This window comes from Ascaphus truei, chromosome 4 (assembly GCF_040206685.1).
Source record: "Ascaphus truei isolate aAscTru1 chromosome 4, aAscTru1.hap1, whole genome shotgun sequence".
Classification (NCBI taxonomy): Eukaryota; Metazoa; Chordata; class Amphibia; order Anura; family Ascaphidae; genus Ascaphus; species Ascaphus truei.
Window position 1 is genome coordinate 57,352,736 of NC_134486.1, and position 25,185 is coordinate 57,377,920.

General features: G+C 43.5%; 1 protein-coding gene across 1 annotated transcript in view; it reads right to left on the reverse strand.

Annotated features, from left to right (window-relative positions):
* The window catches only part of LOC142492791 (GTP cyclohydrolase 1-like), a 19,148-nt gene extending 1,964 nt beyond the window's left edge, over positions 1 to 17,184 (reverse strand). The window contains exons 1-5 of the mRNA XM_075595806.1: positions 16,727 to 17,184; positions 13,689 to 13,798; positions 11,545 to 11,600; positions 10,734 to 10,765; positions 7,509 to 7,593 (exon numbers count right to left, since the gene is read on the reverse strand). Coding sequence (XP_075451921.1) covers positions 7,509 to 7,593; positions 10,734 to 10,765; positions 11,545 to 11,600; positions 13,689 to 13,798; positions 16,727 to 17,033 — 590 coding nt within the window. The 5' untranslated portion in view covers positions 17,034 to 17,184. The remainder of the gene's footprint in view (positions 1 to 7,508; positions 7,594 to 10,733; positions 10,766 to 11,544; positions 11,601 to 13,688; positions 13,799 to 16,726) is intronic.
* Between the last annotated feature and the right edge of the window lie 8,001 nt (positions 17,185 to 25,185).

Here is a 25,185-nt window from a genome sequence, read left to right on the forward strand (position 1 = left end):
CCCATCGGTAGATATCCGCAGTCGCACATCCACGGGCAGTCTAGCTTCCTTTCCAAACATCAAGAAGTATGGAGTATACCCGGTAGACTCGTGGCGAGTACAGTTATATGCATGCACCAGTGTCTCCACATGCTTGCTCCACTCCGTCTTCTGAGAGCCTGTTAGTGTTCCCAGCATGGCAAGTAGCGTGCGGTTGAACCGTTCAGGCATAGCATCTCCTTCTGGGTGGTACGGGGTCGTTCGTGACTTAGCTATATTTAGCAACTTCTGCAGTTCTCTAATGTGAGTGGTCTCGAAATCTCGGCCTTGATCCGAATGTAGCCGGTTCGGTAATCCATAATGAATGAAGTATTTTTCCCATAATACTCTAGCCACAGTCACCGCTCGTTGATCTTTGGTGGGGAATGCTTGGGCGTATCTTGTGTAGTGGTCCGTAATCACTAGTACATTACCGATGCCCCGGGAGTCTGGCTCGATGCATAAGCAGTCCATGCACACCAAATCCATGGGGCCGTAGCTTTTCAAATGAGCCATGGGGGCAGCCCGAGTGGGGAGAGTCTTCCTCTGTATGCAGCGGGTACACTGTCGGCAATGCAATTCCACGGATTCTCTCATCTTCGGCCAGTAGAATCGGTCCTGAAGTAACCCGAATGTTTTGTCGACACCCAGATGGCCCTGAGGACCATATTCCGCAGAATCTTGGGCAGGAATAGCTGTCGCCGGTCGGGATGATTATGGTAGGGTATGACCCGATACAGGAGGCAATTGTCCAGTTCGAATTTCCCAAACTCGTTCAACAAGAGTTTCACCAATTCTCTGGGGGCTTGCTTAAGAATAGAGGGGTTTCCTTGCTGCAGGGTTTGGCGAGCTAATTCTACCACTGGGTCTTGAATTTGATGCTGCATTAGCTCGTTTCAGGAGATAATTTTGTCTTCTGTAAGGTTCATTCCCTCCAAGCCTCGGTAGGCCCGAGGGACAGCACGGGATTGACACCCTAATGAGTCGGCTACTCTTAGCTCCGAGAATGCGACCTGATCGTCGACTTCTGCGGCTATGGAGCATAGAGCATGTATACCAGGCCCCGGAATTTCTTCCCACACCTCCTCATCCAGGACAGGCTGGAGCCCCGGTCTTCGTGACAAAGCATCGGCCCCTACTTTGGTGGGCCCTGGTTTATACTTGAGGTTGAAACGGTAGTTGGCCAGCGCCGCCAACCACCGATGACCTGTCGCATCTAATTTGGCGGACGTGTTAATGTATGTCATTGGATTACTGTCTGTCCGGACTTCAAACTGTACCCCATACAAGTAATTGTGTAACTTGTCCACTACTGCCCATTTGAGGGCTAGGAACTCCAGCTTGTGGACAGGATAGTTCTGTTCACTTGGGGTCAAGCTTCGACTCGCATACGCCACGGGGCGGAGCCCTGTGTCATGTTTCTGGTGCAACACTGCTCCCAGTCCACTAAAACTGGCATCCACGTGTAGCACCTATTCGCGGTCAGGATCAGCATAGGCCAGTACTGGGGCCTGCGTTAGACTGGCTTTCAGTTTCAAGAATGCTTGCTCACAAGCAGGGGTCAATTTCTCTCCAAAGGGCGTTTGCGCCATGATGTTTTTCCTGCCCGTATCCTCAGGATAGATCTTTAAAAGGTTATTCAGGAACTTAGCTTTGCTTGAGTAACCCTCCACGAAACGCCGGTAGTAGCCACAGAACCCCAGGAAGGATCGGAGTTCTTGGACATTACTGGGCCTGGGCCAATTCACTACGGCCTCTATCTTCCCTGGGTCTGTGGATATCCCTTCAGCTGATACAATGTGGCCTACGTAAGTCACGGACGTGCGGCAAAATTTACATTTATCCAGGGACAGTTTGAGTCCCTCCTTCTGAAGTCGATCCAACACCTTCATTAGCCGCTCCTCGTGCTCCTCCAACGTTTTCCCGAACACTATAATGTCATCCAAGTACACTAAGTATTCTTGCGGGTTCATGTCTCCCAGGGTCTGTTCCATTAACCTCTGAAAGGTGGCAGGGGCCCCGCAGATCCCTTGTGGCATGCGGGTGAACTGGTAGAACCCTAGCAGACAGATGAAGGCTGTTCTCTCCTGGTCTTCCAGATCCATGGGCACTTGATAGTATCCCTACTTCAAATCTAGTACACTGAACCATTTACTTCCCGTCAAGGCGTTCAGAAGGTCCTCAATGCGTGGGAGGGTATACTGATCAGGTACCGTACGATTGTTCAGTGTCCTATAGTCTACGCATAGACGTACCGTCCCATTCTTCTTGCGGACCACCACGATGGGTACGGACTGCGTGATCCTTGAACGATTCCAGCTTTCTCCATTTCGGCTAGTAATCTCCGTACCTCTTCCACGTCTCGGGGAGCTATGCGGCGGGAACGCTCCCGGAACGGGGCGGTGTCGTTCATCCGAATGGTGTGGCGGGCGCTGCGACCGCACCCCACATCCATATCACTCGTGGAGAACACCTCTCGTCGTTCTTCTAGCTTGGTCTGCAGTCTTTTTCTCCAGTCCTCCATTAGCGGCGAATCGCCGAAGTCAAATGCCAACAGGGGAGTTACTGCAGGGGAGTTCCTCTACGGCCTTCTTTTCGGGTATCACGGGATAGATTCTACCCAGAGGCTGCCGACGATCAATGCACATGGGGTACGGGGAGATGTTCTGCACATATACCCAGGTTCTATTCGGAATTTTCCCTGGCCATTTCTTCACTGAAGCTAATATTTCGTAGCCAAGCCGCTGATCATCCCGTGTCCTGCTCTCCAATGAGAATAGCTGATCCTCCGGACGTCTATCCGGATAGTGGCAGGCCGCGATCATCATTCTCCCTTCCCCGGGAGGGATCTGGGTCACGCCCCAATCTTGACTGTACAGCATTCCATGCTCCTCTTCAGTCGCGATTTTACCGCAAGCCTCTTGTAGAGCCGGACACGTAGCGAGAGCCAGCAACGGGGCTTCGCCCGCTTCTTGTAAGTACATGCGGATCACCGATTGCACAATGTCGGTGTTGGTTCCCATGATTATCGGGGCACTGGGGTGGTCTTGTGGGTCTGGAAACACTAAGGCTTCCACTTCCATGGGGTGGTGCTTACCGGTGTTCAGCTGGGGAATGTCCAGATGTACCTTCACCACTCCATCGATGGGGTAATCTTCCTGACTCAACCCTCTCAACCGTAAAGAGTCAGCAGATAACAGCGGCAGCCGGTGTAAGTGTTGATCCTAGAAGGGCAGATACACTATGGTCACCTGAGACCCCGTATCCATCAACGCAGAAGCATAGATGCCTTCAATCACTACCCGGACGATGGCGGCTGGTCCGATCCGATTACTCGTCGAAGGCTGGGCCACGGCTCCGCCGTCCTGTGGAGTACACAGCATGGACTTGGCCGGTCGAGATGCCGTTTTCCGTAGGGAGGGGCAGCGTGCCCGAAGATGCCCCATCTTTCCACAAGCATAACACCGGAGTTGACTGAGGTAGGCAGCATCTCGCATGGGTGGCGAGTTTCGTCCCGACACAGAGCGCTCCCGGGCAGCTGTCGGCGCCTCCGAGTCCTCCTTGTCGGGGTCCCCACTCTCGGACGTCTCGGCTTTAGCTTCCGACCTTTTGGTGTCCTTGTTCCCACTCGACGCCTTCTTCCCTGGGGTTAAGTCACGCCCCAGCAGCACAGTCTCATGTGCTTGGACCCGGTCCGTTAGGTCATTAAACGCCAAGGCTTGTCCGGGTACGAGGCAGCCGCTGACACGTACGGACACCGGATGCAGTGGCAGGAGCCCCCTCAGTAGCTGGGTGGTGCGCAGTCCGTCGGCATCCACCTTCGGCACCACCCCCTTTCTCACCATAGTCCACAGATCCAGATGCAGACGTCTAAGGAAGTCGGACACCATTTCTCCCTCTTTCTGAACCAGAGCATGTAACTTGGCCATCAGGGCATAGGCATCCACAGGGACCCCATAGGTCTTGGTAAGGCAGTAAATGAGGCCCGCCGCATCAGCATCCGGGTGGTCGTCCCGATAGTAGTGCACCATGTGGGACGCTGGGGGTCGCAGACATTCAATGATACGCTGCCTCCGGATGGCATCGGTGCAGGACCATTCAGGAAGTACCTGTTCCGTGTGATCCAGCCACTCTTCAAATCCAACTTCTCCCAGGGGCGTGGGTTTGTCACCTGAAAATGCCTTTAACTTCCGGTATTGGTGGGCCTGTGTGGAGTGGTGGATGGCTTCTGCAAGCACAGGGATAGAGGCATTATCCAGCAGGCTACCCCCTGCTGGAGAGTAGGCGTCTAGTCTTGACATACTGATTCTACTTAATGCGGGCCTCATGGCGGAGGGGGTGAACGAAGTGCCTAGGCCCATTGCTGCAGGCCATCGAGGGTTCAAACTGTTCTCAGGGGTGCGTTCAGAGCTGCTAGTGACGGCGCCTAACGAGCCGGGATATCCCCTGTGGGGTGTGGACGCAGCCAGTAGCTCGGTGGAATCCACTTGCACTATTGGACAGTGTATGCCGGGAGCCTCGGGTAGCAATAGTACTAAGGGCAGGGCTTTGGGGCATATGTCCTGTTCAGTGACATATAGTATTTTGCGCCAAATCTGTTCCCGGTCGTAATAGTGATTTTGCACTCGGGCAGTGTCCATGAGCGGGAGTTTCCTGACATGGTCAGTCACGGTGCCTAGGGAGAGGATGGCGGGAACATGTCCCAGGCCAAAAGCACGTGTCAGGGGAATTTCATGCCGCTGGGCCCACTTGCGCACCTCGGGCTGCGAGGGCACAAACATGATGAAAAAAAACTTGTTGCACAATTGAGAAAAATATATGGGGCACCCAAGGTCTAAGCTCTCAGCAGCGCCTCCAAATGTAGCCCTTTTTCTGACGCCTCCCAAAGGGACTACTGGTCACTGTACACAACCTGCGGCTCCAGGAGATCTGAGCCTCCGCTAGCTGGGAGCCTGGGATAACTATTCTAGCGCAGCACCTCCACTTGCCCAGGATCCCCGTTATGCAAGATTCCCCTGGGCAAGAAACATACCACCACAGTGCGTGCAACCAAGTTTTACTATGCAATCATACCTTATACTCTATATGACATCACACATAACATATTCTTATACTATAATGCTAGTCTTGGCAGCAATACCTAACACCGTTATAACTGCTACGGTCCTTATACTATAGTGGCTCGGCCATACCTCTAGGGAATATTGTCCTGTACAATAGTGGCTCAGCCACGCTCTTATAGAGTATTGTCCTTGTATTGTATTATGTGGTATAGGCTCAGTCCTCTAGCCACTCGCTAGTGTCCCTAAAGAGTTTAGCCTAAGGCGGGATCAGCGCCTGATGACCGATGTTGGTGCACTTGTTACAATATACCTTCCGGTCACGGCGGTGACTGGTACCTCTTCACAAAGGATCCGATGCCTCCGGCCCTTGACCTCCAGACGTCGCGGTGTCCAGCCGTCTGGTCCCAGATGACTGCAACCGGCCGCAACTCTGTGCTTTGTCCCTAACTAATGTATAGTAGGGTGAAAATCACTTCCACTACAGGGCGTCCCTGCAGTACAGCAGCCTACTGTGACTCAGGAGATGCTCCTATGGGCCTGAGGGGATAGCTGGCCTATGCAAGCGGGTCACTGACCCCCTGCACTCACACTACCTCCTTCAGCTCTGTCCAGATCTCCTCTGACTAGCGTGGTCTCTCCCCCACGCTTCCCTTTCCTGCTCCCGTTCTCCTAGCCTTCTGATTGGTTCTTTACATCAGGTGACTGCCCAGGAGCTCATGGGAGTTGTATTTTCTCCATGGAGCCTCTCTGCCTTAATCTGCACAGACACACAGCTATTACATCAGCCACTGCCTGTCTCACTCTGCTCTGACACACTGCAACACTGTTGCAGACACTACACAGGCCTCTCACTGAACAGAGTCAAACACCAAATGAACACACATCCTTACACCTGTTTTACTGTAAGATATCATGCACTGCTACCTAGTGTTATATGGCAAGCAAAGAAGGGTGGGTAGCCGTGTTGGTCCTTTTCTTCCATGTATAAGATGAGGGGAGTAGGTGGTATGATACCGTTTATTGGACCAGCCAGTAGTTGATATGTTACCAGCTTTCGAACCTCGTTACCCGATGAAGGACCCTACTTGTTTGTCCAATAAAAGGTATCATACCACCTACTCCTTCTCCCTCCTTTGTTACTACTAGTGTTATATGATAACACAAATCACAGGCTCTGACACTATTTCTTAAAGAGCTCACACAAAACCTGTCATAAGAATAGGTCCTTAAAAGATGGCACTAAATTCTTGCTTTGCTCATGTAAGTTAAATATCAGAATAGCCAAGCCATGGAGGGTAAACTCAACAGAATTGCATTATTGCAGGTACAGGAGCAGTTTCGTTATGTTAAATGATGACACTGTGCATTATTTTTGTTTAACTTTTTCTACTCACTGGGACAAGTTAAATCGGGAGGATTGACACATTTTATAACAAAAAATAGGCACTTAGAGTATAAGTATTTGAAGTATTTTTGTACGATACTTGTTAAACACGAGAAGCTGACACATTGGAGAACTTGTTTTTTGATCACCTTTAGATACGACCATTACTATTTCTCTTTGGGAAAGATTCACTAAAGGTTGGTATTTTAATTAATGGTCAATAACGGGTTATTGGCATTTTTTCAGTGTATCAACCTGTTCACTAAAGGCATCTTGCCAGTGGTAAAACTGAGAAAAGGCTTTATACTGCAGCAATATGTGGGTGAGATTTTTAACACAGCACATGGTGATGAGCATGCTAATGATCGCACAATTACTTATTCACATTTTATCCACTAAACTCTGACACCCTGCCATGTTGGCCAAAACATACCACAGATTTTTATTACCTACCCCAGGCTGGCATTAGGCCTATGTTAATTTGGTGTATAATGGCCACTTTATACATAATGGATTACACTAGGCAACTTGGATTGTGATAAAATATATATGTCATTTTTTTATTATTATATTATACATTGATAGCCCCCCACAGGCAAGCTGGGCAAGGTCATCTAAGGATTTAATATTGCAAAATATTATTTTTAATATGTTGTGTTTAGTGTTGGGAGGTTATGTTTCACGTTAACCCCTTTGGTGCCTTTAGGGCCTTCATGTTATTCATTTCCAATGTATTGATAGCCTGTCTGGTATCAAAGGGCTTAAATCACTTTGCTGCTAGAGGATAGTGTAATGATTTATTATTATTTCATTACCAACTATGCTAGCAAAGCTGGCTATCTGCATGCAGGTGTTTAACGATAATGGAGGAAATTACGATAATAACTACTGTGAATTTCGTATAATCACAAATCGCTAGAATGCAAATGGGGCAGAATTAAAAGTTCATTGTGTATATAATTCCATAAAAATATTGTGCTTTAATATGTTTTAATGATGCAAAATGTTATCGCCAACTTAAAGCACTATAATAGGTTACTTACGAAGCTTCTATGACAACAGCTACTCCCATTGGTTGCAGAGCCTCGGCAATTCCTAATGCAATCTGTTTAGTGAGCCGTTCTTGAACTGCAAATGAACATTTGGATTACTCATTACAATGTTGTTGTTTTTAAATGGACAATTTTCATGGGGTTTTATATATATATATATATATATATATATATATATATATATATATATATATATATATATATATAAATTATGGAGTCGCAATGATCCTAAAGATTGGAGCGGGTGCTACTGCTAACGTACTAAACTGTACTATGTAGAAGGGAAAATCAAGCAGGCACTCCAAATGGTACAATAAATGTGTCTACTAGCTCAACATTTCGGCTTCCCAATGGAGCCTTGAAACGTTGTGTTAGTAAAGACATTTATTGTACCATTTGGTGTGTCTGTTTTTTTTTTTTTACACTGCATATGAAAAATATTGTAAATTTTTATGCACACATCAGTGGGGTAGCTAGACATACCCGGGTAAAAAAAATTCAGGGCGCCATTATGAGTGAACATATTTTGTAGATTCAGGAGTTCCCTTCGGCCTTCCGCCCCCTCCCCCCCATGTGTTGGCGGCCCTGCGAGCCCCCCCCTACTTTTACACCTCCTCACTCTGCTCTATTCATCCCTCTCTCCTCATATATTTCTCTCCCCCTCCCTACCCCCTTTTATCCTCTCACACTTCGCAAAACCGGCTATCACTCAGTAACCACACACCCACTCCACACTCAATCCAGCTCCCTCAATCCTACCCTCCAACCCCTGGCCACACACATACAATTCCCCCTCTACAATACCGTACCCCCCACCTCCATACACAAATTAGAATAACCACCTACACGCACACTATAATAATCTTCACCACCCACACAAGTGGTTGAGAAACACTGGGGTACAGTAACTTCTTCTTATAATACAGTTAACTATAGAAAATTGTGTGAAGAATGACACAAACTATTTTACTGACAGACACAGAGGCACAAATAGCTCTCAGTGTGCTAACTGTAAATGACAAATTTACACACAAACATAGCATATTGAAGCACACTGACAGACTGAAACAAACACACAGCAAACTGGCACAAACACACAGCATAGCTTCCCACAGCAGCACATAACTCCTCCCCCTGATGTCACAGAGAGCAGGAGCGGGTAGAGCTCTGCAGTTCTCTGCCTCAGTTCCGCCCCCAGCCTCTGCTGCCTGCTCTCTCTGCAAACCCCCCTCCTCCCCCCTTGCAGCTCCCGATCCTGCCTAAGGGGACTGTAGGAGGAAGTGGGCCCTAACTTCTCTGGATGTCTAGACTGCTGGGCCAAATTTCTCGGCTCCCCCCCGTCAGCAACCCTGGGCGGGCTCCCCAAGAGCACGGGCCCCGTGCTATAGCTACGCCCTTGACACACACATATTTTCATTATTTTAACTTATAACATCATGGTTTATTATTTTGGTATCCGTTAGGAATAAACAATGATATTGTTATCAAATTCTATTATATTTACCAAATTTACCAAAAATAAAGGCCCTATTCACTAAGCAGTGCTATTCTAAAGATATCTAATGCAAGTGTCTTATGGAAACCAGTAAATATGGGCCAAAGGCTCATTGGATACATTTTACGATTTTGTTTTGTACTTTTTGTTAAAAGTTTCTTGACCTAACTCCAACTGCAGAGCAAGAAATATTGTACAATCTATGTTATATCCAGCTTTTATTATGGACTCACAGCTGGTACCTAACTGGAAAGAATGCACCTGTGACTCTGAGCATGCAGTATTTATAAAGTCACAATGATGGGACTCCCCCCTCATCCCCCAAAATAAACTGCATTCGTATTTCTCTGACTTCAGAAGAAAACTGCAGAACTCAACAAAATATAAACATTTATAAAGGTAGGTTACGGTTTCTTTTTGTTGTTTGTGACTTTCTTTGGACAAAAAAAATATAAACAAATATTTCTAAATAATTTCTTACAACAAAAAACAAAGATGCCCAAAGCTACTTCCAATGTGACAAAAATACACAGTCAAATACCTATATATCTCTTGTAAAAAGGGTAATTTAGTTTAACCCTTTGGCCAAAGCGTCTTAAGCCTGCTGCCACTTAAAAGGCATGACTGTAGCAGGACCTAACACTCACCTGGGTTAAAAATTCTTATTTACCTGTATAATTACAGGTAGAATTATCACATTGGATCTGTCGTAACCTGGCAAAATGAAACTGACCTGCCAACTTGGAAAGTGGGGTGGGGCAAGCTTAAACCTTGGGGGGGGGGGGGCACTACCCAGGTGAGTGTTAGGACCTGCTACGGTCATGCTTGGTAAGTGGCAGCAGGCTTAAGTTGCTTTGGTCAAAGGGTTAAACTAAATGACCCTATATATAGGTATTGCACTGTGTATTTTTGTCACATTGGAAGTAGCTTTGGGCATTTTTGTTTTTTGTTGTATACATTTAGCCACGCCCACTAGCACTCTTTTTTACACTTATATGCATATATATATATATATATATATTATGTGGTAATGGTTGGGGTTTCTCAGAGCTTGTTGGGAATCTGTGTAAATAATTTCTTAAAAATATTTTTTTTCTATTCCCGAAACAGCTTTGTAGACTTTTTGAGCGTTTTGGACCCAGTTTCCACATAACCCCTGAAATGGTAATTTAGAGCTTACTTGAGTATGGAGAAGACATAGAGTGATCTGGTATATAGAACTAGCCTCATATCGGACATTCTACAAACATGAGTCTATGGCAACAATATATAGCTATATATATACGTGTGTGTGTGTGTGTGTGTGTGTGTGTGTGTGTGTGTGTGTGTGTGTGTGTGTGTGTGTGTGTGTGTGTGTGTGTGTGTGTGTGTGTGTGTGTGTGTGTGTGTGTACACATCAAACAAGCATCAGGGGTAAATACAAGAAACATGGCTTTGATGTATTAAAACTTTTCTATTTTTGACAACCACGAGCGAGTTCTGCGGATTTCTTGGATTTCTGTTCTATCTATTTTTGTCGCTGGATGGTGATCCTGGCTGCACTGCAAGCACCCTGATTAACAAGATAAGTTATTTGTCCTACCTTTACCCATTTGAGTGCCCTGAACATTTGTGTTTTATATATATATTGTAGTATATATATACTACAGAATTGTGCATTTGACCGTATATTTATCATGTAGACTATTCACAACATTGTATATTTAATTGGCCATACATACCTTGTAACCTTCGACTGAAGATTTCAACAATTCTGAAAGAAATGTTACAGTGAGATATCTTGCTAACAAAATATATCAAGGTCTCTATTTATCTATCCATCTACCTATAATAATATGATAATTGTGATATTTATATGGTTTTATCTAGGAAACTATGCGGGGGGGTTACAAATCTCCAATAACTGGTATCGGGGCTTGATTGGCATTGACTGCCATTCTAGTCAATGGCAGTTAAAGCCCATATCCAGTTTTGATACCTGTTATTTGAGTTTCAAACCTTATGGTTCACATTATCTAAATGGAGGAAGGTGTTAGCATACTGTTAGTTGCACTAGAGCGTAGCACGTTTAGTACATCATGGCCTTCCTGTTAATCTGTTGATTGTTGATTTTTTTTCCATTCAAAAGCCACAAAATAAACTGTCTTAATATTAACATATGTCCATTCAAAAACAATGCTATTACATATTGACTTTTCAAAATGATTTATGGGTTATAAACTTAAGGAAAAGGGTCCTTTGCGTCTTTATCTAGTAGGCTTAAAGGTTGTCAAGTAATAGGTTCAATGATAGGCTTCAAATTAAATCAAATATACTTCTGCCCAGAGAATATACAAATAATGATTGATAATATGAAGCAGAAATCCAGAGCAAGTTTATAGTATTAAGGGAGTGGATTCTATTATGGTTGAATTCCAAAAGTTAAAGGTGAAATATAATCATATTTTACTCCCTCCTCGCCCATCTTACACTGTACAATACAAGAATGTTCCCACTGTGGCGTTGTGTTCAATACAAGTCAACTTTTCTCACCTGGCCAGCTTGCTCAATCCAACAACTTTCTTGTTTGGTAAATAGCCAATGTGTACCTGTAAGTATAAAGAAACAATGATAGACATATACACACAGTTACTAATTACATATGTACAGTATATGTATATCTATCTATATATCCACGCCATCTTTTCTCTGTTTTTCACTCCCTCTCCAACCTTCTCCTGCCACTTCCCATGCTTCCTTCACTTCTCCATAAGCCTTTTCCGACCACTTTAAAGACAAGGTGGCTGCTATCCACAATGAAATTCCTTCTGTCCCATCCCCATCCTCTCTGCTTCTACCTAACCCTTCTTCCATTCAACTCCTTTTCTCCTGTTACAGAGTTGAACATTTCTAAGCCGATTTTCTCTTCTCCCTCTACCACATGCTCTCTTGATCCCATTTCTTCCCACCTTACCAGAACTATTACTCCTGTCTTAGTCCCCACTCATCCATATCTTAAATTCCTCCCTATCCCCTGGCACCTACCCCATCTCCTTTAAGCATGCAGTGGTTACACCTATTCACAAAAACACTAGACCGTATGTATTTTACTAGCTAGCACTCTGTATGCCTCCTGTCTTGCTTCCAAACTGTAAGAACATCTCGTGTTCTCCCGTATGATCAACTTTCTTAATTCCCATGCCCTCCTGGAACCTTTACAATCTAGCTTTCATTCAGCTCACTTAACAGAAACTGTTCTCATTAAAGTAGCGAATGATCAATATGAAGCAAAATCCCATGGTCATTTTCCCTACTTTTCCTACTCGGTTTCTGCTGCCTTCGATACTCCTGATCACTCTCTTTATATTATAAACTGTCTTGGTATCCACAACAAAGCTCTATCCTGATGCTTATCATACCTCTGGCATTGCACATGTTCGGTCCCTGTTGCTAACATATTTTTGTCTCCTGTTGATCTGTCTGTTGGTCTGACCCCAGGGCTCTGTTCTGGGGCCTCTCATTTTCTCTCTCTCTCTACACACTATCACTTTGTGACCTCATCAACTATTTTGGCCTTGGGTATCATTTCTATGCAGATGATACGCAGATACATCTATCCACCCCTACCCTCACACCAGCAATCCAGTCCCAGGTCTCTGATTGCCTCCTGGCTATATCCCCGTGGATGGTGCTCTGCCGCCATATGTCTAAAACTGGACTCATATTTCCACCTAACCCTATCCCCTTTTTTCAACACGGTAAACGGTACTACCATCCATCCTGTCACCAAAGCACATTGCCTAGGAGTGACATTTGACTCCTCCCTTTCCTTCTCCATTCACATTCACGGCATGGCTAAAATTGTTGCTTCTTCCTCTATATTATTGCCAAGATCCACCCTTTACTCTGTCAATCTACTGCTAAAATTGTAATCCATGCCCTTATCCTCTCCTGTCTAGATTATTGGAATTTACTGCTAACAGGCCTCCCTGCCTCACAACTTTCTTTTATGCAATCTATACAAAATTCTGCTGCTCGAATAATTTATATTTATCCCAAAATACTCTCTGCTCATCTCCTTAAATTACTCTCCTGGCTTCCCATCTAATTTAGGATCACCTACAAATTCTCCTCCTTACCCTCAAGGCTCTCCACTCATCTGCTTCTCCCTAAATATCTTTATGTCCCCTGCTCATCTCCTGCGCTCTATTCATTATTGTCTCCTTTCCACCTCTTTCACCTCTACTGCTCTTTCGCCTTAAACCTTTTTCCCCTCACTGACCCTTACCTGTGGAACACCCTCACACTCTGTATAATCCAAGAACCTTCTCTGCCCATCTTTACGTCAAACTTTCACACTCACCTCTTAAATTAAGTATTCCAATAGCCTGAACTCATGGCTACTGTCTCACACCCACAGTCGCTCCTACCAACCATTATGGCCAAGCATTGCCGTCTACTGCACATATTCCCACAACTGCGCTCTCTGTAAGTCCCACAACATACCACTTACAATCTAAGTTCTCAGGGCAGATATTTCCTTTCCTATTGTCTGATTTTGTTTGTTGCACTTATTGTGTATTATAATGCCCTGTACTGTATTTTCTCTTTAGCTGAGCACCAATTACATTGTGTTCTCTCTCTCTCTCTCTCTCTCTTTTTTTTTTTTTTTTTTTTTTTTTAATGTTTCCACATACCTTGCCAAAAAAGGGTACCAGGTGATGTTCACATAGGGAAAACATGTCAATATCCTTTACAATCACGATTTCATCGTGGTTTTCATCAAATATTGCATTGTTGAGTATATCTAAAAGAAAGGCACAGTTTATTCATCACAATGAAGTAACACTTCCTTGGTGGCCTCTTTCAATGCCAAATATATATTGGGAAGACACCAAAACACAGAGCAACAAGCATTAACCCCGCACTCAGTGACAGATGTACCCTTTTGCTGACCATGGGCTCAGGCTGGCAGCTCTGACCATACTAATACTTCTGCATAACAAGAACACAGGGTAAATATGCACTGAGTGAAGGGAAATTCATGAAGTTAAAGAGTGTGCATCTTGGCATGGTGGGAGACATATGGATGCAGTTAATGTAAATGTATAATGTACTATACACACCTGTGCAGCAGAAAGTTTAAGTAAATATGATTTCTTATACATTAGGGCTACTTAAATACTATTGTATATTTGTGTGTGTGACATGTATTGTAAATGGTGCACAAGGCAATAGTGTAAATCATTAGAAAATCCAAAATTGTACTGCAATTACAAACATTATTTCATAGTTATTGCTAGAGTTGTGTGAATGTATTCCAGTGTGCCTTTGCAATTAATTATCCACATCTCCCTTCTTAAATTATCTTGTTTTGTTTTTTGACATCTGTGTAAATCAGAATTGCTGACCTGAGGAAGAGAGAGAACTCTCGAAAGCTTGTCTTATAATATCAATTGTTAGTCCAATTAAAAGAGGTATCACCTAATGCTGAAGTACTCATATACTCTGCATTGTGCCTCCTAAAACTTTTGATGAATTTCTCGTAATTTTTGCATTTTCACAAAGTTTTGCGAATGGCCACATTGCTCACAATTTTACAAAAAGCCAGCATCTATAAAGGGTCATGCGACCTGCAAATGACAATTAATGCTTGAGGAATATTTTTTTTTGGGGGGGGGGAAATGTTTACAATTTATGTCAAATTGTTAGTGGGGGGGAAAAAGGGGTAAATTTGACCTTGTTCGTGACTGTCAGTGAAACATTCACACATCTCTAGTTACTGGTATTTTATTGGTTATAACCTAGTATTTGTGTTCACAAAATTAATCTGATAGACAAAATATGGAATTCAGAAATGCTTTTTACAGTGTAATGATCTCAGAAGATCTGAAAGCTATGTTGTCCCACATATAATAAAATATGGTTCTGTATAGCTATAACGATCAATGCTTAAAAGCCCCCTCTGGCAGTGAAAAGGTTAAATGACCCTAATATCTACCGGAGTCTTCATGCCTGGCAATAAATGAAAATCAAGTATAACAAACTGGGTTGAAAATGATTTTGTAGAATGTTTAGATACAATATACTATCAGTGGTGGCAAACTCCAGTCATCAAGGGCTACCAGATCAGGTTTTCAGGATATCCCTGCTTCAGCACAAGTGGAGCAGTCCACTGATTGAGCCACCTATGCTGAAGCGGGGATATCCTGAAAACCTGACCTGTTGGCAGCTATTGAAGAGTGGAGTTGGCTACCCCTGCACTAGATGTATTGTTGGTTGTGGTACATTTTAGGTGACCAACATTACAGTTCTTCATACATTACATTTAGTGTACTGAGCATTCAAAACCTCATAGACTTTCTTTCTAAGTGATGTACTACATTTCTTCTGGACCTTGCACTAAGGCAGGGGTGCGCAAATTTTTCCCTGTGCGCACCCCTGCCTGCTCTTCTCGGCCCCTCGTCCCCCACCCCCTCCCAACACCCCCGCTCGACACCGGCATCATATAACGTGCGGGGTCATTTGACATCACGTCGCCATGGTAACATGACCCCGCGCCGTCATTTGACGCCGTGTTACCAGGACGACGCGTTGCTGGAAGGGAAGTGTATTATAAAGGCCTCGCGCGGTCCCCCGGTATTTTATTTAAATGCCTGAGGGAAGAGCGCGGGACCTCTATAGCTGCCGTGCCCCCTCCATCCCCCCAGAAAATCTAGTGCCCCCCAGTTTGCGCACTGTTGCACTAAGGTATACTGTAGCTTAAAAGAAATGGTGAAAAAGAAGAGAATTTTGTGAAATACTGTACAGTATAAGAAATATCTTAACACACATTTAAATTGAAAAAAAAAATTGCCCAACTAAGGAGAGGATACGTTTTTCTGTCTGTTTTACTGCAGCGAATAATGTTTCTATTCTGCCTAAAGTATTTGGATCCTGCCTTTCCAGCTGCAGTATATTTGTTGGTAAGCTTGGCATCCTCTTTTTTTTGCTAACCACAAAGTGACAGAGTCTGGTTTGCAAGCTTCTCTCAGCTGCACCATTCAGTGCCATCAACCATGATCTGGGTATGAATACAAAAGGATGAAATATTTTAGTGGATTCGATAGTTTTCTGTTTGGGGAAATATTAATGTAAAGCTATTTTATTTGGGGGCAAATAAAATATTGGTCAATGCAATTTTCTAAAACAAAAATGCTGTTATTAAATGATAAAAGAACTGTTAGAAATGTAGTAGATGTGTTATGTTGCTGTGTTTTTTTTTATATAACTGTTTCTGTACACATTGAAAGAAAGCTCTTTCTAGTATTTTCCATGAAAATTGGAAGATGGTTACATTTCCAAAATGATGACGCTAACATTTTACCAAAACTGTTTTGGGGTTTTACGCTGCCATCCCAGGGCCCTGTTTAATCCTCTGCCCACTCCAGGGGCCTTATATATTAATTCAGAGCTCACACTTAAAAACAGGTAACTATTAAAATCTACAAACTACAGGCCATTTATCTGAAATTCATGTCACTTGCTGTTCACTTGTTGCATCCTACATGTGCATGTGCAGTTCAAGTGCATCATAAAGAAACACTAGGTTGATTTAAATGTGCAATCGAGTGATTCTAGTGCCGGTATGTTAGATAAGGGATGTCTTCAACAAAGTTACCCCAATAGATATTTAAACCACATGTGCATGGTCAGCAAACATTCACATCTGAAATAAACTGCTGCAAAGACTCACCATAGATGGTTTCTTGATTTCCTTTGGTGAAGAACTGCATGGCTTTTGCAGCTCTGCTTGGGGTCTTGAGCAGCCCTTCTCTGTCTGGATTCTCTCCTAGCTCTCTGAGGATAGTGGTGTATGCCATCTCCAAAACTGGCAGCTTCTCCTGTTCACGTAAGTCCTTCTTGTATTGGTTTAGCTTTTGCTGCTTTAAAGCCTTCTTCATGTCAGTTGTAACACTGTTGTAGCTGCTTAAATATGTACCATTGGTTTCTCCATTGACGTAGCTTCCATTCATGTCTTCCATGGTTGACTGGTTCTCCATAGCTCTGGGTGAATAATGAATAATGAAAATTGGTAGAGAAACACAGATGGGCTGTGCAGCTTCAGATTTCAAGTTACTGGTGACATCGGTAAAGGTTATCTCTATTTATACTGCTCCACTCGCCCATAGCCAATCTGTGCTGACGTTATTGTGCCTGTCAAAAGTGCAATGTGTCAGGCACCTTGTCACCTACGCCCGAGGCTGTGATGCAGCTGATAGATTCACATCAATGGCAAGAACAAGTACAGTGGATAAATGAGTTAGCCATGCTGTGCTTGCAGGAAATCCTGACCAGCAGTATGCTCTTTCATTCATCATGTCTTTTACTCATTCTCCAATTAGACTGCGGATAACTTGTAGCACCCTGCTAACATTTCCCCTTGCCCTGCATGTCAGCCCTGGTAACTGCAGGCTGTGTGTGCCAGGGTTAACACTCTCACAAGGCTAGGCATGTGAGGCAGTAGTAGTTACTACTATAATAATTCTATTATGTTTCCCTTCCAGGCACATGTTTGGCCTTGTGATCTCTAGAAGTTGCTAGACGGTCACATGCTCAGTGGAGTTACCAAGTGGCAACATCTATTCTGCCCAGCTATTGGGGGCAGGCTGTTGGCCATACTCTAGATATAACAAGTGGACACCCATCATTTATTTCTCAGACCTAGAGAGGATCCCTTCCTTGTCAGGGAAAACCTCCAGGGACCTGCATACCATCAGGGTACCCCAAGACTTCTATGAGTCCCTAGATGCCAGGGATTCCTCAACTAATAGACCCCAACTCCAGATATTATCAGGGAGGTGTCCAGGCCATGCTGACTTGTGGGGTAAGGAAGGAAACACAACCCTTTAATTGTTTTTTCCAGTTAGGGCAAGTTCCCAGAATTAGGGAGGCCCTTATGAATGAGGAAATGTGGAAGTCTATGCTTTTGAAGGGGTGGTTCCCTATATAGTTTACTTCAGGGGTCTATGCCAGGAGGGCCGGGGTTAAACCCCCTGGTTGGTCCTGGGTACGCAAGAGCTCTAAGGAGAGTGAGCATCACCTGCCGTGGTATATAGAACACTGACATCCAGAGTTCCAAGACTGATGAAAAACCTGTTCTGTTGATCTGTTATTTTTGTATTACTAAAGTCCAAGTTATAAAGTTCCTGACAACCTCTCCTGTTATTAACTCCTTACTACAAGTCGGCATGAATCCACCATGTGAACCCTGAGATGCACAGGCAACCGCTGAGCTAATACCCTTTTTGAGCAGGTATAAACCCTGTCAATGCACAAAGACTGTTCAACTACCTCATTTTCACTGTACACCCTATCCCTTGGGTCGGGAGGGGGGGGGGGTAGGGGTGTTACACATGCATGCAGCAGAAAACAGAACATTTCCAAGTTCAAGCCACCCTGAATGTTATTAAATGCTGCATGCCTACTTCAACACAGGCTGAATGCGTAGAATGAGGTAGCAGATGATCACTTCCCTGCTGAAAGATACAGAAACAACATACTTCCATTTGGAAATATAGTCATACAAGGTTAGAAATGGGGAGATATTGTAACAATTCAGTCAGAGAGATTCATTAACATTTGATAAAATGCATAGGACATTCAATGGAGGTGTTGTCTGGTTATTCACTTGGGAGGGGACAGTGATGCATATCTACCAGTAGCTATCAACTGATTTCTGGCAATAACTGTTTTCTGAATGACTGGCAAAGTACTACTTTTCCAACTTAGTAAGAAGGCATTTCTGGATGTAATGTAACCCCTTTCTTGTAATGCATTGTTACAAGCGAAGGAGTGAAGTAACGTTTTACCAACTCAGTAGGCAGGACCGCAGACAGCTTACGCAGGGCACAGGACGAACGTTTCCACCGGGGCCCCCACCTACATGTCGGCGGCTTTGCAAGAACCCCCCCCCCCCCCATTTTCACACACCTCCTCCCTCACCCACCTCATACACTCCCCTGTCACCCTTTACTTCCCTCCCCGTCGGTGGCCCTGTCAGTAGGTCTTGTGAAAACACGGGTACGTGCAAAAGCTTTTAATTTTCACAGATTCCTGTCCACTACAATAAAGGCCTGGCTTCAGTAATTGTCTTATATAGACAATATACCTGCATTATGCACCTCATCGTTTTGAGAAGTAAAGAAGAAATCAAAATACATTAGCAAATGCTAAAAACATATAAATACTATTTCATTATCAGAATATATCTAAGTAAACTGAAGATCTAACAAAAAATGTAGTGCATCAATTAACTTATTTTATTGATTCCCCCCAAGAGTATTTTATATAAAACTCCTATGTCCACTTTGATATGTTAAACTCTCATACAGTATATGCAGATTACAAAAAAAACACTCTTGTGGCCTTCAGTAAATTGGGTGCTATTTTCAAGTGATTGACGTTTTCGGTCCTGAATTGAATCAGAATCAAGAGAGAGGTCCACAATTCAGGATCGAAAAACTGATCACTTGAAAATAAACACCTAGGGGCTTATGCAGAGAGGATCTAAAAGGGAATTGCGCCATCTTCTGGCCAAAAAACTCGCCAGAAAACCTTTAACTCGGGAGAAAATGGCGCGTTTTTTAAAAACCGGCTGAAAAGTTTTCAGCAGAGTAAAAGTCGCCAAACAGGTGGCGAGAACCTGGAACTCGCCATACTATTATAGCGTGCGATTCCAGAAGGACCGAAGCGCTGGAACGCGCCATTCTGCCCTATAATATGGCGTGTTCCAGGTCGCCAGAAAAACTTGGAAATTTGACTTACATCTGCTAAAACAAGGTAAAGGCGCTTTCAGCATACGGCCATAATTTATGCCAATTCTTTGGCTATTTTATTGCCGTTTTCCCAGTACATCACGATCCTCTCTGCATAAGCCCCCTAATTTATTGAAGATCATGAGAGTGTTGTTTTTGTAACCTGCATTTGAGTTACCTGAGACTCTTCAGCACTAACATGTACCCCCGGCAGTATACCGTACTGATTTAGCGTGAGTGCTCCTTATCTATTTAAATTCTCCTACAGTATAAGTTCATGTCCACAAGAATATATTTCTAAAAGTATTTAAAATTCTTTCATTTTAGATTTATCAATACATTAAAACAACTTATTCTATCTATACCAATACCGTCAAGCAGTAGCAGTATTGTGCCAGAAGAGCAAAACTCTGGGGTCCTCATTTTAGCTCATTCAATATTTATGCTCTAAAATATAAAGGGAAAGATACTTTTAATTTATATTCAGACACAAAACAAGTTACAGTATGGTGGGTAAAAAAGTGGAGAAAAAAAACCTTGACTGTACAGTGCACAGCAAATAGAAACACTACCTGTGAGCACATTCCCATGTCTCAGACAGGTCTGCAACCTTATCTCCTAGCATAGGGGTGCGCAAACTTTTGGAGCTGTGCCCCCCTGTCTGCTCCCCCAGTTCTTGCGCCCCCCTTACCTTTGTTTCTGGTGTCAAATGACGCCGCAGGGTCATGTGATGTCACGTGACCCTGTGACGTCATTTGACGCCACGTTGCCATGGCGACGGGCGTCAAATTACCCCGTGGTGTTGTCATGGAGACTCGTCACACCAAATCAGCTGAATCCCGGTAAGTGAGGTACATAGGCCTCACGCCGTCCCCCGGCATTTAATTGAAATGCCTTGGGTAAGAGCGCAGGGCCTCTGCAACCGTTGTGACCCCCAAAACAAATCCCACGCCCTCCAGTTTGCACACCTCTGTCCTACAGTAGCATACAGTGCTTCCCTTGCAGCCAGGGATTCTGGGTAATGACATGCAAATGAGCACACACTGTATCACTCCTGATTTTTTGTCCATTTTAAAATACTGTAGAGCCAAATAAAACACACACGAAAAAAAACAACTCTGGATTTATAAATGAAAAAGTAGGTGGTACGATCTATAGGTCTGTGTCCCCTAATACACTTCAACCTCTGCATATACAGCACATATACAATTCTGTGAAGTTTGCAAGGGACTGCAAAGGGGAGCAGATTTCTTCTCCAAGGCAAAACATAACCAAGGTGAAAAGTATTGTTTATTGAACAAAAAGTATTTAACGCTAGTGAAAAAGTAAATTTTTTACAATGTGTGAACGTGACAAAACTAGAGACACTCTGGAACCTGAGATCTAGATTCCCACCAACCCCCCCCAAATGCTTAATTCAATATCTCATGTAAAGTACAGTTCCTTTTGTATTTCCTAGTCGGCAGACTCCCATATACTTCACAGAGTTCAGATATCTACCATATTTATAGACAGTGTTTAGCAATATACTCGGTGGATTCTGCAGGATTTAAATTATTCCTCTGGGTTGCTTTAAGAATGAGTTCTCCGGTATATTTCCTTTTCTTCTTGTTATTTGTGCTGAACACATTTGGGTCTATTCAATAAACTCCAATAAGTTCATTGCAACAACGATCGGGTAAGTCTCATTATAGCAGGTCCCTACACTAAATGCATACTAGTGTTATGTGAAATAAGCCCAGAAGGGGTTAAAATATCAAAGCATATGCTTATTTAACCTAGTGCAGTTAAAAACTGGTATATACCAGTACAGATACTCACATGTCTGCAGACAGGTTAGTGTAGGGACCTGCTATAATGAGACTTACCTTGACGTGGTTAGCAGGCTTGGCATTATTTGATCACAAGAGACCTGGAACACTTAACTCTTGGCCGAATACCAGACAATCTATCAACTCTTGAAAGGAAAGCTCTCAAAGAACTGGAAACAAATGAAGACATAATTATCAAACCCTCAGACAAAGGGGGAAACCTAGTCATTCTACGCAGCTGTGATTACAAAAAAGAAAATCTGAGATTATTGGCGGACCCCATCTGCTATGAAATACTGGAAGGGGATCCAACCATGGCTTATAATAACAAACCTAACATCATCCTTCAGAGAGGACTCTTAGAGAAGGTTATCAACAAAAATGAATACGATTACATCTGGGTAAAAACCCCTAAGATTGCCACATTTTACAGCTTGCCAAAGCTACATAAGAACAAGATTCCCCCCCCCCCCCCCTCCCAGGTAGACCTATTGTGTCGGGGATAGGGAACCTTACTGAATGGGCAAGCTCTTACATTGACAAGGTACTCAGACCCTACCCTCCTTTTCTCAAAGATACAAAGGACGTCCTCAAAAGGTTAGAGGATCTCTACATCAGTGAAGATACTATCCTTGTGAGTCTGGACGTGGAGGGACTATACACAAGCATAGACCATGAATATGGTTTAAGAGCAATCTCCCACTTCCTGAACACACGAGGCGGATGGCATGTGACACATAACATTTTTATTACGGATTTGCTCAAATTTGTGCTAACAAGGAACTATTTCCTCTTCAATAATAAGCTATTCCATCAGCTTAGGGGCACCGCAATGGGAACCAAATGTGCCCCTACATATGCGAATCTCTACCTGGGATGGTGGGAATCCCAGGTAGTCTTCACTGAAGAGATGGAGGAATACACAGAGCACATTGACCTCTGGGTCCGCTACATCGATGATGTGCTCGTGCTGTGGCGAGGCCCGGAGAGGGCTCTAAAAGAATTCATTGGAATACTGAATACCAATGCGTATAACCTCCATCTAACCCTGGAACATGACAGAAATGTTATATGTTTCCTAGATTTACGCATTTCAAGGGGCACTGATGGTATTCTCAACACCACTGTATACAGAAAAGCCACGGCTACAAACAACCTCCTGGAAGCCAGCAGCCATCACCCAAGAGCACAGGTGAATGGTATACCGACTGGTCAATTCCTGCGGATACGGCGCAACTGTAATACTGACCATGAATTCGAAGTACAATCCCAGAACATGACCCAATGATTTCTGAACAGAGGGTACAGTAAAAAGAGCATTAAGAAGGCCTACAAAAGGGCAAAATACACTACTCGTAGATCACTTATAATGGATAAACCATCCAACCATCAAGACAAAGTGATACGCTTTATAGGCACGTTCAATAGAGAATGGCCCCAGGCACGAGCCATTCTCCAAAAGCACTGGCATACCTTAAGGGCAGATGAACTACTAACAGGGGTTACCAAGGAATACCCATCCATGACCAGTAGACGAGCCCAGAATCTACGTGACCTACGGGTTCATAGTCATTTCACTGAAAAGACACCAAGGACCTGACTTCCACCCAAACCCACAGGATCATACACCTGCCAGAGATGTAAAGCATGTCAACATATGAAGACTACGAAACAGTTTACCAACTGGAATAACACCAAGATATACCAGATTCGTAGCTTCATAAACTGCCTAAGTACAGGTGTTATTTACCAAGGCATTTGTACCTGTGGAAAAATCTATGTTGGGAAAACCAGACGGTGCCTTAAACAGAGAGTGCTGGAACACATCGGCACAATAATAAATAAAGCTGATAAACCTCTGTCCAGACACGTCAATCTGTGTCATGAAGGGGATATTGAAGCTGTTAAATTTTGTGGAATTTACCATTTTATCAGAGGACAAAGGAAGGGGGACTGGGACAAAGTCCTCCTTCAAAAAGAATCCAAGTGGATCTATACACTCGGAATGCTAGCTCCGAGGGGTCTGAATGAGGGGTACGTGTTTACCCCATTTATATAACCCCCTCTACTTCAAGAAGAGCAATCTCCTCTCAATAAGTGGGATGTGTTATCATCATCCTCAATTCTTTATCTTTCTTCCCCATACCTTCTGCCATTTTTGAAGCAGGGATTTACCATACTCTTTGACAATATACTTTTATTCCAGTTTGGAAGTGATCTATTTAAGGGCATCTCTGGACCCTATTTCAATGAGAATTCATCATTGAATTCATACTTACACAATGTAACCATCATTATTATTTTGCAACATTATTTACACTTCCCTTGAGGATCAAAGGGAATTAATCAATTCATTCTCCTTTGTTAAATCTGACTCTAATGCTATACTAGACATTCAGCACAAACTTGCCCTACTTAAGTCTTAGCCAGATACTTATCACCTTCTCTGTGCAGGCATGTACATATACAAAGGGCTAAATAACTGTGCATAAAAGCACAGAACTCCTCACATGCATTGGCACAGCAAGGGTTAACACATGATGTCATCTCCCTGGAGGACCTATATATACCTGCCAGCCTGCAGGGTACACTTCCGATTACTTACCTATTCGCCTTGAGAAAGCGTCTCTCGCGAAACGCGCGCGTCGGCTCTGTCTTCAGACGTGCACGTGCAGAGTCTGATCGCCACCGCACCTGACTATCTCGCACTGCGAGCTGGTGCGGCTCTCTGTTCGTGCAACATACATAGGTTTTTTAAGTGCCCCGACGGACACATTAAACCTCCCTTCCAGTAACAGGGATATTATTCTCACTAAGATTTATGTATCTACGATAAGTTTTATATACATTGTACCAGACTATCCCGTTGTGCTGAATATCACTGTGTGTGTATATATATATATATATATATATATATATATATATATATATATATATATATATATATATATATATATATATATATATATATATAGTGGTTGACAAATCACCAAAAAATCTACTCGCCACACAAAAAAATCTACTCGCCACCTAGTACCAAACGTATGCTGCTTTGGCCAATATTTACTCGCCCGGGGGTTAAATCCACTCGCCCGGGGCGAGCAAATGTATAAGTTTGTTGAACACTGTATATATATATATATATATATATATATATATATATATATATATATATATATATATATATATATATATATATACACACACACACCGCAGTACTAGAGTTTTCTCAAACAGCAGTGTCTGCGGGCTACTTATCAGTACATTATATGGGATCAGTAACAGCTGCCTCATTTGTGACGTATTCTTTTATTTGACGAACCTCTGATGTTTTAGTGTTGATACCTCAGAACCCACAAGTGTAAACCTCAAGCCCCACAGGGTAAACATAGCACACTCTCTTATATAAGTTTAACCCCAAGGTAACTTGAGGTCAAATAGTACTGGCTCTGGCTGCACAGCTAGCCATACACTTGCTTTGCACTAAAGGGGTCTGTATTCATAAGGACCTCATACATCACTACCGGTCCATATTACTTATCTTAGCAGCCTCACTTAGCATAGCTGATCTTGTGAATATATATACT